Below are 14,521 nucleotides of genomic sequence, written 5' to 3' on the forward strand. Positions count from 1 at the left end.
ACGAACCCGCGTCCCCTGAATCGGCAGGCGGACTCTCAACCACTGCGCCACCAGGGAAGCCCGAGATTAACTTTTAAAATAAGGTCTTACTTTGATTCTGCTCTTTGTGCTTGATTACGTAAAAGTGAGCGATACTAGATAGGTATGCGGGAGAAGGATGTCGCTATTCCACAGTCACTGACTGGGCTCCTAGTGGGAGATGCCCTGCTACGTGCAACAGAGAGGAAAGTGAATGGGGTGTGGTCTTGCCCAATGGTGGTTGGAAATGAAGAGATGGGGTACGGGGCTTCCCTGGTGGTGCAGTCGTTAAGAATCCGCCTGCCAATGCCGGGGACACGGGTTCGAGCCCTGGTCCGGGAAGATCCCACATGCCACGGACCAACTAAGCCTACGAGCCACAACGACTGAGCCCACGTGCCACAACTACTGAAGCCCACGCTCCTAGAGCCCGTGCTCCGCAACAAGAGAAGCCACCACAACGAAGAGTAGCCCCCGCTCGCTGCAACTAGAGAAAGCCCGCGTGCAGCAACAAAGACCCAACGCAGCCAAAAATAAATAAATAAATTTAGAAAAAAAAAAGAGAGATGGGGTAAAACTCCTGTCAGAGGACTTAGGAGGTGTTTTCTGAACGATTTGATTCAGTTGTTTTTTAAACTGACTTAGAAGTAAAAACACTGGTTAGAAATGGAAGCTCTTGACTAAGAGGCTTGCACCTTTTATTGAAGCAACCAAGTAACAATCACGGTGTCTAAGAGGCTTTTTATGGACACACATATGTCGCGGAAGCAAAGACGTGACATGCTTCATGGGTCTTGGTATTTGGATGCTTCAATTAAGGTGTCTCTGGTGCTGTTTTCACCTGTATGGAGTGGTAACTAAATGCTTGGTTTTCTCCTCTGTGCTCTGGGTCTAAGTCTCCTTATTTTATAAGCATTCTTTTACACTTTCCATTAAACTTCAGTGTGAGGACATCCAGAACCATTCAGTCACGTAAACGGTGGTCCAGGCTGCCCCTCTGCGCAGCACGGGAGACCCAGCCGGCATCTCTGACTCCCCTTGTCTTCATCTCCCCCTCTCAGCTCCTCTCGCTCAGAAAGAGGAATTCCCCTGCTCCCCACTCGAGGACCCCTCACCTCCCTAGGCCCTGGCCGCTCGTGCTGGGAATTCTGCCCCAAGTTCCGTGCAGGAGCTGCCCCGTACCTAAGCCAGTTCTCATTCTTCAGAGTAACTCTCACGATTCTCCACGACCCCAGTTTTACCAAGGCTTCCACCTTTCTCCTGCTCTTGCAGTCAAGCTGGTCTCCTGGCGATTCTACGAGGCCCATGCTTGTTCTCGGCCCGGGGTGGGCTTGAGCTAAGTTAGCGGTGTCTCTGTCCTAGCAGGCTGTCCCAGTTCTCCAAGGTCACACTGACCTCCACTAGGTACTCAGACGTCCAACGAATGACCCCTGAACCCCCACTCTGATTCCCCTTTCCTGACATTAACGCGTTAATCGCAAAAAGATTGAGCGGCCACGTGCCAACTCGGAGCTCATGGTCCAACACGCCTCGCAGCGCACGCCTGGTGAGTACGCTGGCACAGTCAGTGACAGCGTCTGGTGGAAGGGACCCCAAAAAGGAGGGTTTAAGTCAGAGCTGCTGCACCGGCATCTCGGGCGGGACCCGGACCCTGCACATCAGCACAAGTGACCCCACTCTGAGCTAAGTTCGGGAAACCACACAGTACAGGTGACCCACCTGCAGAATCCCACGGGGTCTAGACTTTTCGGTAACGTAGCACCTTTCCTTGGCACTGGGATGATCTGATTAGCGGTCTCTCCCCTCAGCCAGACGGTGAGTTACTTAAGGGCGAAAGTCTGTAAGCATTCCTCATTCTCTCCCACAGTGCATGAGGTACAAGATACAGTTCACGGGATTTTTGGATAAAATTCTTTGTAAGACACTGATATTGTACAACTCTCCAAATAGACTGAAAACCACTGAAATGTACAAGTTGAATCGTGTGATATGTGAATTAGATCTCAGTAAAGCAGTTACAAAGTACTAGCAGATTCGTCCAGACGCGTTGCTCCCGGAAAGCCAGGTGAGACTCACTGCGTCTCCAGGCTCGAGATACTCACAGGATGCGCCACGAGGCACTGCTTCACGTGCACCAAGCCGGAGAACAGCCTGGAGGGCAGGAGGCAGGAGCTGGAGCTGCTCAGGACAACTTGGTCCCCAACGATTCCATCCAGCTGAGCAAAAAGCTGCTTCTTCAGCTCTAGGTCTTCTGGAACACATTCCTGAAAAGGACATCTTCCAGTTACTAATCAGGATCACCGCACTCAGACCCCAGGCAAAGCGTTTCATGGTTAAGTCATTCCAGAAAGAACCAATTAAAAAACGACCAGCAAAATGTAAGCACAGGGGAAAAAAATGCTGCCGAAAAGTGTGACAAATCTCGGTAACTCTGGAAACCAGGTGATGCAGGTATGGGAATTGTATTTTCTAGTGGTGTGGGGGACTGGAAATTCTCATAATAAAAAAGTCCTTCAGCCGCGTTGGGGGTGGGTTCTACAAACAGAATACACGACAGCACTGCAGGCAAAGCGCTGGGATATCAACAGCAGTCATCACCACTTGTTTGTCCCGATCGCCAGATCAACTTATCTTCAAGGAAAAATCTTAGCTTCGTGAAAGGAGCAAACATGTTACCTCCGTAACTCCCAACAGGCTCCTTGAGAGTCCGCTTCTAATTGGAAATCTTTTGACAGAGACCTTTGTTTCTAAAAATCTAAAATTACGTTAATAGGGCAGTAACGGAGGAGGCTAGAGAAGCAAATTTGGATTAAATACCGCAGATAACAACTGCTCGGACATTCTGACGACGTACAGAAGGGGCTGGGGGTGAGAAGACGTTCTCGGACACCCAAGCGCAGGCCCGCGGGTGACGCAGGTCCCTGGGAACGTGGTGCTCGCGGCGGGTGCCACCCTGCTGTGGAGGGTGGCGGAACAGAAGAGGATACTCGCTGCACATTCCGGAGCCACCTTCCCGCCTGCCGCCCCCCCACCCCGCCCCGGGGAGATCCCACCAGGGTCACGCCCACCCAGGAGCGTCCCTGAGCTCCCAGGCCCTGGTGAATCGGGGGGAATGATTCTCAGGGGGGTCAGATAACAGAATCAGCTGGCGCTTGCTAAAGATGCAAATTCTCAGGCCCCCATCCCAGACCTACGGGTTCAGACCCCCCGCGCGTGGAATCGAGGCATCTGCATTTTTATGCAACCTTCTGATGACTTTCGTTCACTAACGTTTGAGACCCACCATTCTGAGGTGTGATCCGAAGCGGGGGGGCCGACAGCGCTCTCCGTGGTTTGCTACCAAATCCCTCCTCCAGCGTCTCCCACTCTGAGGTCGGGCTCCCCGGCTGCTTGCCCTCCACACACTGGCCGAGCGCGCCCACGTTAGTCCATCAGCGCTGTGGTAGCAGAAACGGCACAGACACCAGCAGATAGCCAGAAGTGTGCAAAAGTCCAAGTGCAATGCAGAAGTACGACCAGTCATTTTATGAGAATCGCCCCTCAAAAATAAAGTATTTTCAAGTTTAATAATATCTAATAGTTAATATCTAATATAGTGAAATTGGCTGTGTAAATATTATGACATGAATTCCATTTCTGTACCATCTACAAGATTTTAAACGTTTTCCTCTAAGGGTAAGAAGTCACTACTGTGTTTGCTGGTACTTTTAAAAAATATAATCAAACCATGTGGAATTTTATTCAGAACAAAAGGTCACATAAGCACCACATCTCAAAGACAGGGGGAAAAAAACGGAGTCATTTAAGAACTGTGAAGCCCATTGTGTTAAATCCCCTTATCAGAGGGGAAAAGCTACAGTAGCTGGCCGGTTGTATTGAGTAATTCCTGGATCAGTTAAGTCTGCAAGTGGGGTTAAGTTTAAATGGAGCCTTGTAGTAAAGCCAGCGACTAAACGTGATGCAGATACAGTGTAAGCTAATAAAAGAGTCCCGTGAATGGCCTTATTGTGAGCCCGTCCTGCAGATTCTCCCTTGAAATTCTATGCCTTTCTTCAGATCATTTGATTATCAAAGAGGCAAGAACACTTGAACCAGAGGAAACCCAAACCTGCTACAATTATGTAAGGGCTTTAACGGCGCATCTGCTTGAAGTTCGATTGCTGTTGTCGTTAATAGTGACCCAGTTGTGTCCCATGTACTGGGCCAGGGTTACGCCTCTGTCCCTGTCGAGCCTTGAGCTCATCTCCTCGCTGTTACTCATGGCTTGCCTGAGGAAGGGGGCCTGCAAACTCTTACTCAGGACCGTCGTCACCTGGGTGGATCACAGAGCTGAGAGCGGCTGCAGTGGCACAGTTCCCACAGAAGCCTGGGACGGAAGCAGGGAAGGACAGCCAACAGCGAGAGACACACACCTCGCTCTCTCCTGCCCTCAGCAGTGCGGCCAGGTGAGAATCCCCCGGCGGGCTCATGGTGTCTTTCCGGGGCCTGTCTAGGGCAAGCCACCAGGTGGGAAGTTGTCAGAGTGAAACTTCTCTCACTGCTGAAGGTAATTAGCTGGACTTGGCTTAATTAAACTCTGACAGCATTTGCAAAGCAACGGCTATTCTTTGTTCGTGTTTCGTTTGTTTTGAGGGGGGAGAGAGAGGCGGCCCATAATAAGTGATATTCTCACGTACAACCACAAGCTCAGGTTCTGACAAACGAAACTCTGGGGACAAGGAAAGCACTAAGGAACTTTCCAAGCGTCACAACTATTAATGGCGCCTCAAAGGGAGCTTACTCATGACTTAAAAGATACTTAAAAGGGGGGTTCAGGTACTTAAGAGGTGGGGTTATGTTTAAACACCCCCTTTCCCTTCCATTCTTGACAGGAGGAAACTGAATGATGGTCTTGTAGGTCTAACTTTTCGTTCTCTCCCATTTACTTGAAATTTTAAAGTAAATAATTTACATACTTTGGTGTTTTCTTATCAGTAAAAGTCACCAACGACAGCACTCGACCCAGTAGGACTGTTCTGGAAAAGGCGCCACGCGTCAGTGGACTGGGTGACCCCCAGGCCAAAGGAGGTGCTGGACGGGAGCTCACTGCCGAAGTTTTTACCCACTTGCTGTGCAACCGTGTGCATTTTCCAAAACAAATACTTTCATGGGGAAAATGAAATTTAGTTGAGTGTTTTAAAGTCAATTCAGGCATTTTAGATAAGCATCCTGTTGCTAGAAAATCTACGTTTGCTAATGCAAAATATCTGGAAGCAGTCTTCAATGTTCTTTCCAGAAAGAAAGAAAAACTAAATTAGAAGACTTTGGTACTTAAGGTATTTTACATGCAAAGAAGTTCTATTAGCCAATTTTAGCAGCAAAGACATGGGAAGAAAGGAAAGTTGAGCTAAAATCCTCTTGTAATCATGGCAGAGGGAATTCTTTCTCAACTGGAAGGTGGACACGATCTACACGTAAGTTCTGTCTCTTAGCACTAATTAAACCTCTTACTTCAACCTGTTTAATCATCACCAATTTCTTTTCAGTATTTCTTGCAGGAGCACAATCTCTAAAATCCGTCACACCAATAGACTGCTATGACTAGTCTTCTCAAGAGGTGCGTGTCACGATTACCAAAAAAAAAAAACAGACAAACCTTCTTGCTCTAGCAGAAAGAGCATGTATTAAAGAAGAAGAAAGGAAAAGTACAAGTTGTCAATATCACAGGCAATAAACAGCACTGTGCCCAACCAGAGGCTCATATTTTTCCTTAAAAATCAAAATAAAGTTTTTTTGAAGCATATTATAAATCCTAAACAGAGTTCTACAGTAATCTAGAACAAATTATACCCAATCAAGAGAGACCTTTCCAGGGCTTCCCCGGTGGCGCAGTGGTTGGGAGTCCGCCTGGCGATGCAGGGGACGCGGGTTCGTGCCCCGGTCCGGGAGGATCCCGCGTGCCGCGGAGCGGCTGGGCCCTTGGGCCGTGGCCGCTGAGCCTGCGCGTCCGGGGGGGGCCCTTGGGCCGGGGCCGCTGAGCCGGCGCGTCCGGAGCCTGTGCTCCGCAACGGGAGGGGCCGCAAGAGTGAGAGGCCCGTGTACCGCAAAAAAAAAAAAAAAAAAAAAAAAAAGAGAGAGAGACCTTTCCAAAGCAAAAACCAGTGTGGACCGTACTGAGGAATGTGACTCCCTGAGGATTAGGTGTGAGGTTTGCTTTACACAGGAGCCCCTCCTCAGGCAACCACAGGGAACGGAGACCAGGCAGAGGGGCACCGGCAGCAACTGCTGTCCTCACGGGACGTCTATTTCCAGCCTCATTCCAATGATTTTTTTTGGTACCTTTTATGAAATCATTTACTTACAATTCAGTTAAAAGGCTTGACATGAAAATATTATAATTTAAAATATTCTCCATAAGCCTGCAATTAGCATCTAGTTTTACAGCATTTCTAAATAAAGTAAGTATATGCTCGTGGGGTCATACACGAATCACTGGGGCATTACGATTGCCCGTCCTCTCCTGCTAAACATTCAGAAAGCCACCAAGCCATGTGCTTCTTGCCAGATGCTGTAACAGAGCCATGACCTCTCACCTCTGGTCCTTAAATGCGAGCCTTCCCCCATCCCAAACCATGACGTGTCCGGGAAAGTAAGGTGGGGTTACTGCTTCCATCACCCGCAGTACCAGGCCACCCAAAACCGAGGCACCGGGCTTGGTTCCATCCTGCAGTCCTGATGTTTTACCTCCCAGTCAGAAATAGGTGAATTTAGAAAGATAGTTGATATAAATGTATACATGCATTTGTTTATGGGTCTGTGTGTTTGTTTACTGAAAACTGACCTGTGGCCTACAATAGAATTTAGCTAAAAATAGGCCCTCTTCAGATTTCTCCAATTGGCAGCACAACAACTGTTAAAACAAGAAAATGTATATCACCCTGAAAACAAAGGTGCATAGGCAAATTCACGCGAAATTTTTTTAAACTTAAAAAAGAGAGCACGTATGCTAATAAAGTTTCTCCCATAAACTGATGGAGACTCCTGCTTCCGGGTCATGTGACGGACTAGGAGACCTAAAAGTCCTCCCTGCACAAACTGGATCACTCCGCATAAAAGCAGTCACGCTTTTCAACGAATAGCTGACCCCTCAGGAACGTAAGGAAAAGCAGAGCAGCCAGCACTAGAGTGATCTGTGACCCTCAGGGGAGGGAGAACGTTCAGATGACCTCAGGAAGAGCCGAACCAGAGGCCAGAGGGTTCAGGGAGCTGCAGTCAGGGCCCCTGTGATACAGCCGAGACCCTCCAAAGGCTGCATGTATTTTCAGTGAACTGGTCAACTGGTTTAAACCAAAAACAGCCCATCTGCTGAGGGAGAAGACAGGGAGCTTGTCTTGATCCGGGCTCCAGCTGGGAAGGTCACAGGGTGGAGGGAGAAGAAAACAAATATGTGAATTCCTATTCATGAGCCTGAATTTCACCCAGGTTTGGGGTTCAAAATTATACTACACACGTGGTCTGGACACTCACAAGCTGAGAAAGATACATAAAAATCTCTCCCAGGCTAGTGATGATACTACCAGGAGACACACACTCAAGAAGACCCTGGAGGCATACCTGCTGAGGAGGCCTCACCTTTCCTCGGATTCACAAATAAAGACCACACTGAAGAAAACAACCCACCGAAAACGATAAACACGTGAGACCGCCTGGACAGAGCAAAGAACAGAACCTCGCATAACTGAAAAATAGGAGAGCCTAGTAAAATAAGTATGTTTAAATTAATTAAAAGTATAAGAAAGGAATCAAACCCAGAAAGACCAAGATGATTTGGAAAAGCACTAACTATGATATCTAGAAATTGGAATTAAAAATTAAGTTACTGAGTAAGTTAAGCAACAGGATAAACACAGCTGAAGAGAAAATTAATGAATAAGACAGAGGCAAGGAAAGGACCCAGAATGCCATACAGAAAGGCAAAAGTTGACAGGTCATCAAGGAGAATCAGACAAACCTACCATACACTGTGACATTTCAATACCCCTCTCTCAATTATTATGAACAAGCATTCAAAAATTCAGGAAGCACATGGGAGAAATAAACACAAGTAACGAGCTTGATCTACTGGACATGGACGGCCTTGCATCCAACTGCAGAACATACACATCCTTTCCAAACACACACAGAACATTTATCAACCGTGCCAATGTACTAAATTACAATGCAGGCTTCAGTAATCCAAAGGACTCATATTACATGAGCCATTTTCTCTAATTACAACGCCTTTAAGACAGAAATCACAAACAAAAAATTACCCAAACTGAAAATTAACTTCCAGATAGTTCATGGGTCAAAATGAAATCCTAATGGAAATTACAATATACTTAGCATCGAGCAGCAGTAAAATGCTGTACATCAAAGTGTGTGGGTTCAACTCAAACAGCTCTGAGAAATAAGTCCAATATCCAGTTTAGGAAATCAGAAATAGAACAGAATACATCTAAAGAAAATAGAAAGACTATAATAAAGATAAGAACAGAAATCAATACCCAAATTAGTCCCATAAAGACTGGTAACATGGCAAACCTCTGGAGAAGCATCTCTGCCCAGTCACTGGGAACCAGGTCTCCTCCATGCTCAGTCCCAGGCCTCCACTCACCTAGGAAACCTTAAGCAGGTCCACAGCTTCAATCACCAATCTATAATGTCAACTCACGTTTATTTCTCCTTCTCAGACCATCTTCACGTGGACGCTTCACAGGCGCTTCAAATTCATCTAATCTGCCCCCCTTTTCTAGTGCCAGCTGATACATTAACTTGCCAGTATAGAAAGAAGAACCTTAAAAATCTAACGATCTAATGATCTACAGAAGAGCAACATCATAATTCCAGTCCCCTGCCTACAAAATCACTAGGTTTACCTTAGTAAGCCTCATTATTTTGTAAAATGTTTCTAAAACATCAGATTTATGTGATAAAAAATATTTATAATCAGCAATGTAGTCTAACACTAAGCAACACATTTTTACTAAATACCTGCTATGTACTTAAAGATGTCGTAAAGCCATCGCCTCCAGGAACCCTCTGACCACATCTGGGTGTCCTGGGGTACAAATAAACACGGTGCAAACTCCAAGACTGGGGAGGAGAAGTTTTATGTTCCTACGTTCAGAAAAGCTGCCTCACATGTAGGAGAAAATAGGAGTATTAGGAGAACCCTGCCCATCTTTTGAACTGTCGCTTTAAAAATGGTTATATTTTTAAACACATCAGTACCGGAAAAGAGGATTCAAAGATGAAAGCTCCAGGAGAGCAGGAATTTTTATTTTTTGTTTATTGCTATATCCCCAGCTCCAAGAGCGGTATCTGACACGAAGAAGGCAGTCGGTAAACGTCTGCTGAATCAATTAATGAAGTAATGAATGACAAGTTCTGTAACGTGGTAATCAATTGACTCCAACCTCAGTGGATGCGTATTTACCGCCCTCTAGCCTCACGTTACTTTAGAGGAAATGTCTAAAGTGAGCTGAAGGGCAAACGCAGGACATTTCCTGCCTTCAGGCAGCCCGCGGGGCAGTGCTAGCTGTTCCTGGAGCTATGTGTTCAAAACAGACTCCTACCTTCCATGGACTAAAAGTCTGTTCTCTTACTAAGCATTTTCCTGGCCCAAACTGGTGTCTGCTAAAGTCCAGGCATTTGTCTGCGGTACCCTGAGGCTTGAGGGTGGCCCGACCTCTGCTTTTGGGACACGTGCAGTGGATGGGCCCCATAAGCATGACCCCTACTACCTGCTGGCGTTCCCCGCATTTATTCAGCTAGTAGCCACTCTGCTAATCCCACAGATAGTTCTCCATTGTAAGCATGACCTCTGGCATTTTTTAATAGAGGAAAATTCTCTCGCCTGCATCTAATGCAATGACTCCCACCTCATGCCCAAGAACACTGTGCCACATCCCAGCGAAGCCTCTCTTGGTGTATGTGACTGTGTACTGGTCTATAAATATTTTGGAATCTTGCAGAAGTAGATCCACTGAGGTGACCTTGGGTCGACGGAAGTCTGAAATTGGCTGACAAGTCACAAAACATTAGCTTTAACGTGTGAATTTAAACACAACTCTACCGAGGAACTAGTCTATGTAAGGAACTTTGCCAAGAAATAGAACAAGAAGATGCAGTCCTTGCTTTTCGAGAAGCACGAGTGCTGGTGGGGAACACAGATGCATGTAGCCATAAGAGAGCAGGCGATGTGCTGTAACGAAAAAGCAGGCGGCACCACACCAGCGGGCCATGCCCGTGCACTTACCTCGAGGACAAACAGACACTCGCAGTGCCGGCGGTCAAAGTCAGAATACTAATGTAGTATCACAAACTGCTCTTAAGTGGAATTACGGGGAGAAAAAACACACACATAATAACAGAAGGAACATTAAAGTGTTCCCATTTGGCCTCCAAAAGGGCTCGTTTACCGCCACACCCCAGGGCCAGCACGCTGCACAGCAGGGGGTGTACAAGGACTGATCTGTGGAGACTGTTCCACTTTGGCCATGGTAGACTGGATTGTTTGGACAAGCCCTCCTGCTGAGAAGAACTTTTAAAAAGCTGAAAAATGTATTATTTTAAAAATCAGTTTAAAGTTATTGGGAAGCAATGGGAAGCAGGGAGGGACTGCGGGGCCAAGACTCAGGTCAAAGGGAAACCAGAGCTACAAGCCTAACATCTGACTCCACCTTTATCCTCAAGGTACCCGCTTTTTGCAGACGCACAGACAAAATGGCTGCAAAGATAAGCAGAGCTTTTTGCAGCTTTTTGCATCAATGAGGGAAAATCAGCACCCAAGGCAGTAACTGCCAGGACTTGTAGCTCGGACCCTCAAGGGCTGTACCCTAAGAGTAACAGGGACCAGCCTTCACAAGCCTCAATTCATCACAATCCACGATTAAATTAGGGTCACGTGCCCCCAGCCTGGCTTTCTTCCAGGGAAGCTCCTCTGGAGGAACAGAACCTCAAGCAGAGCCTTAGCTTTTCATAACAATGTCTCACAAACAAAACAAAATAGATAGAGGAGCCTGGACTAGAAACCAAGAGAGAACACAGACTTTAGAAACAGACCCACAGGACAGCCAGAGAGTGCTCCTATCAGACATGATAATAACTATAACTAATGTTTAAGGAACTAAAAGATATTAAATAGTTTTACCGTATAACTAGAAGCTATAAAAAGAATCAAATGGAAATTCAACTGAAAAATACAATTTAAAACTTTAAAAGTTAGATTTAAAAGCAGGTGAGGGCCTCCCTGGTGGCGCAGTGGTTGAGAGTCCGCCTGCCGACGCAGGGGACACGGGTTCGTGCCCCGGTCCGGGAAGACCCCACGTGCCGCGGAGCGGCTGGGCCCGTGAGCCATGGCCGCTGGGCCTGCGCGTCCGGAGCCTGTGCTCCGCGACGGGAGAGGCCACAACCGTGAGAGGCCCGCGTACCGCAAAAAAAAAAAAAAAAAAAAAAAAAAAAAGAATAAATTAAAATTCTATATCAGTCCTATACCTCTTGTCTAAGAAAGGAAAAGTTCCCTCCCCACTGAAGATCTTAAAGGGTTTCACAAGCACTAACCATCCCCAATGGTTTACTCATCTGGTAAAACAGTTGATGACAACACATACCCCACCAACAGGTGTGTGTTTACTCAGAGCCTCTGGATTAACAAAATTGCAATCCTTCCTGATTTAAAAAACAAAACAAAAACTTCTGAAGCCCTGAGTCACAGCCTTAAATTGAAAGGGGGTGAGTTCTATTTTAAGAACCAAGGAGTAATTTACATAAACAAAGGAAGAGCATTACAGAAGAAATGATGGAAGAAATAATGGAAGGTAACATAACACTTTTATTCTTATTATTCTTAATTGAATAATACGAATATTAATATTGAAGGTTAAGAAAATTAATACTAAATTGAACACTGATAATATTAAAAAAAAAAAAAAAAAAAAAAAAGAACCAAGAACCGAGGAGAAGCTGTCTAGCTCTGTTACCCACTGGTCGTCAGCTGATTCGCTGGCCTGGCTAGTTTTCCCTTTCTGCTAACTGAGGAGACCACCTCCTCATCCAACAAGACCCCCCTCTTCACGCAGATGCGAGGACGCGAGGACAGTCGGGCGCCGAGAGGGGGGCCTTGCCCTCATCTTACCCAGCCACCTGCGCCACAGAAACACCTAACCTTGTACGTCGTGTGTGGCTTTGGCAGCGTAGCACAGCTTTGTGTGTCGCACCACTACATTAACTTAAGCCGCGTCTTGGCCAAAGACCCGCAAGGCCGGCTCAGAGGCAGGCTCAGCTGGCCTGGTTAATAAAGCCCACATGTCAGCCCATTGTTTAATCCAACGACACTGTCAGGAAAATTCCTTGGTACTCCTGTGATATTACAATACTAAATATTTTAAAATATTAAAATATTGCTTGCTAAGTACTGAAAAAAAAACCAGTCCTTCCCTTGGGGCGAAACCATTTTATAATTTAGTGTTTAAATTTTTAGCAATCATTTCTTTTAAGTCTCTATATATGCCGAAAAGATTAACCTGTAGCTGAATTTTTCTGTTCCTGTTACAACAGCTTCTGGTGCTGAGAGCAGATTGATGACATTACTCCCAGCGCAGACAGACACCCCGGCAAGGGCACACGAGGCCCACTAATTTTCCAGTACTTAGGGCCAGTCTCAGACATAAGGTTCTCAAAGTCCAAATGTCAACAAGAAAAATCTAAGGGAATAATCGGGAACGATTGTGGTTCAACATCTGACTCATTCAATATGTGATACAAATACATCTTAATTCACTGAAACGACTGGAGACAAAAGCACAAAAAACCTACCATTACTGAAAACCCACTGTAGGTGGGGGAAGGGATCTGAAAGAAAAACCCTTATCCCCTGGGGGAGGGAAAGGAATGCATGCTAGGTCCCTGCCTTATCTCTCCCCTCCACCCCACCTCCCATCCCCAAGCCCCAGGGACACAGTGCCTGCCTGAGACTAAGGCTTAATCAGAGCCCCAAGGAAAGACCCTTCCCCAGGCTGGCAAGTATTAAGTAACAAGTAACAGAAGAATACTTCTGGGAGGGGACAGGGCAAGAACATGGAAAGAGATCCTCTCTGAGGGCAGAGCAAAGGGAAGACTGAACGATACTGAGGCAAAAAGCCCTCTGGCCAGCCAGTCGTCATCTTAAACACAAGGTATTGCTAAAGGAATTTGAAACCTGTATGCGCCAAGGGTGACTATAGCAATTTACAAACCTTAAAGCTTGTCCAACTCCTAAGTAGATTAACTCAAATCCTCACAATAAAAGCCTCCCAGGAGGAAAGGCATGCCAAATCCCAGGCATAAATCTGCTGTCCTACTCAGGATGTCTGGCTTTCCAAAACAAAAAGTTGTGAGGCATACAAAAAAGTGCACACCCCGGAGACAAAGCGATCATTAGAACCAGACTCAGATATGATTCACATGATGGTATAATCTGACGTTGAATTTTAAATGATTAATACACTAAAGGCTCTAAATGAAAATTGTGGACAATATCATATGGGTAATTTTAGCAGGGAAATAGAAACTAGAAGAGAATATCAAAGAGAATGCCAAAAATGAAAAACAAAGGAACAAAGATGAAGATTGCCTTTGACTGACTTATCAGTAGACCCAACACAGTTGGGAAAGAATCAGTGAACTTAAAGATCAGTCATCCACAGTGAAAAACAAAGAGCAAAAAGACAGAGAAGAGCATATAAAACATCCAAGACCTGTAGGAAAAATATCAAATGATCTAACATATGTGTAACTGAAATCCCCAAATTTCTACAGACAGGGAATGGGGCAGAAGAAAACATTCAAAGAAATAATGAGAACATTCCAGAACTAATGAAAGTTCCAAATCACATAGGCAAGAAGCTCAGAGAACACAATGCTGGGTAAATACCCCTCTTTACCCCCAAATCCACACACATCTACGTATATTATATTCAAATTGCTGAATATGGAAGACAAAGAGAAATACTGAAGGCAGTCAGAGACAAAGTCACATAATATATACAAAAAACAAAATTAAGAGTTGCAAGACTTTTTGTGAGAGATCATAGAAGATGGAAAGTCATGGGGTGACATTTTTAAGTGCTGAAAGAAAAAACCCATTAACTCAGAATGCTATAGCCAGTAAAAATATTTCAGAAATATTTTCAGAAATGAAGAAACAAAAACTTTTCTGAGAGGAACAACAACTTAGGGAATTCATTCCCAGCCAACCTGTGAATCTATGAATAGGAAAGAATTTTAAAGGAAAGTCTGCAAGCAGAAGGAAGAAAGTAACCAGATAGAAAACCGGATTTATCAGATAGAAAACTGGATTTATACAAAGAAATGAATGGGGCTTCCCTGGTGGCACAGTGGTTGGGAGTCCGCCTGCCGGTGCAGGGGACACGGGTTCGTGCCCCGGTCCGGGAAGATCCCACGTGCCGCGGAGCGGCGGGGCCCGGGAGCCATGGCCGCTGAC

The 14,521-nt window shown here is 45.8% G+C and overlaps 1 protein-coding gene across 1 annotated transcript in view; it reads right to left on the reverse strand.

Annotated features, from left to right (window-relative positions):
* Window positions 1–14,521, reverse strand: part of CRYL1 (crystallin lambda 1) — an 87,199-nt gene that overhangs the window by 26,431 nt on the left and 46,247 nt on the right. Inside the window, exon 4 of the mRNA XM_024125837.2 lies at window positions 2,121–2,282. Within this exon, the coding sequence (XP_023981605.1) occupies window positions 2,121–2,282 (162 nt within the window). The remainder of the gene's footprint in view (window positions 1–2,120; window positions 2,283–14,521) is intronic.

This window comes from Physeter macrocephalus, chromosome 13, assembly GCF_002837175.3.
Source record: "Physeter macrocephalus isolate SW-GA chromosome 13, ASM283717v5, whole genome shotgun sequence".
Taxonomy (NCBI): Eukaryota; Metazoa; Chordata; class Mammalia; order Artiodactyla; family Physeteridae; genus Physeter; species Physeter macrocephalus.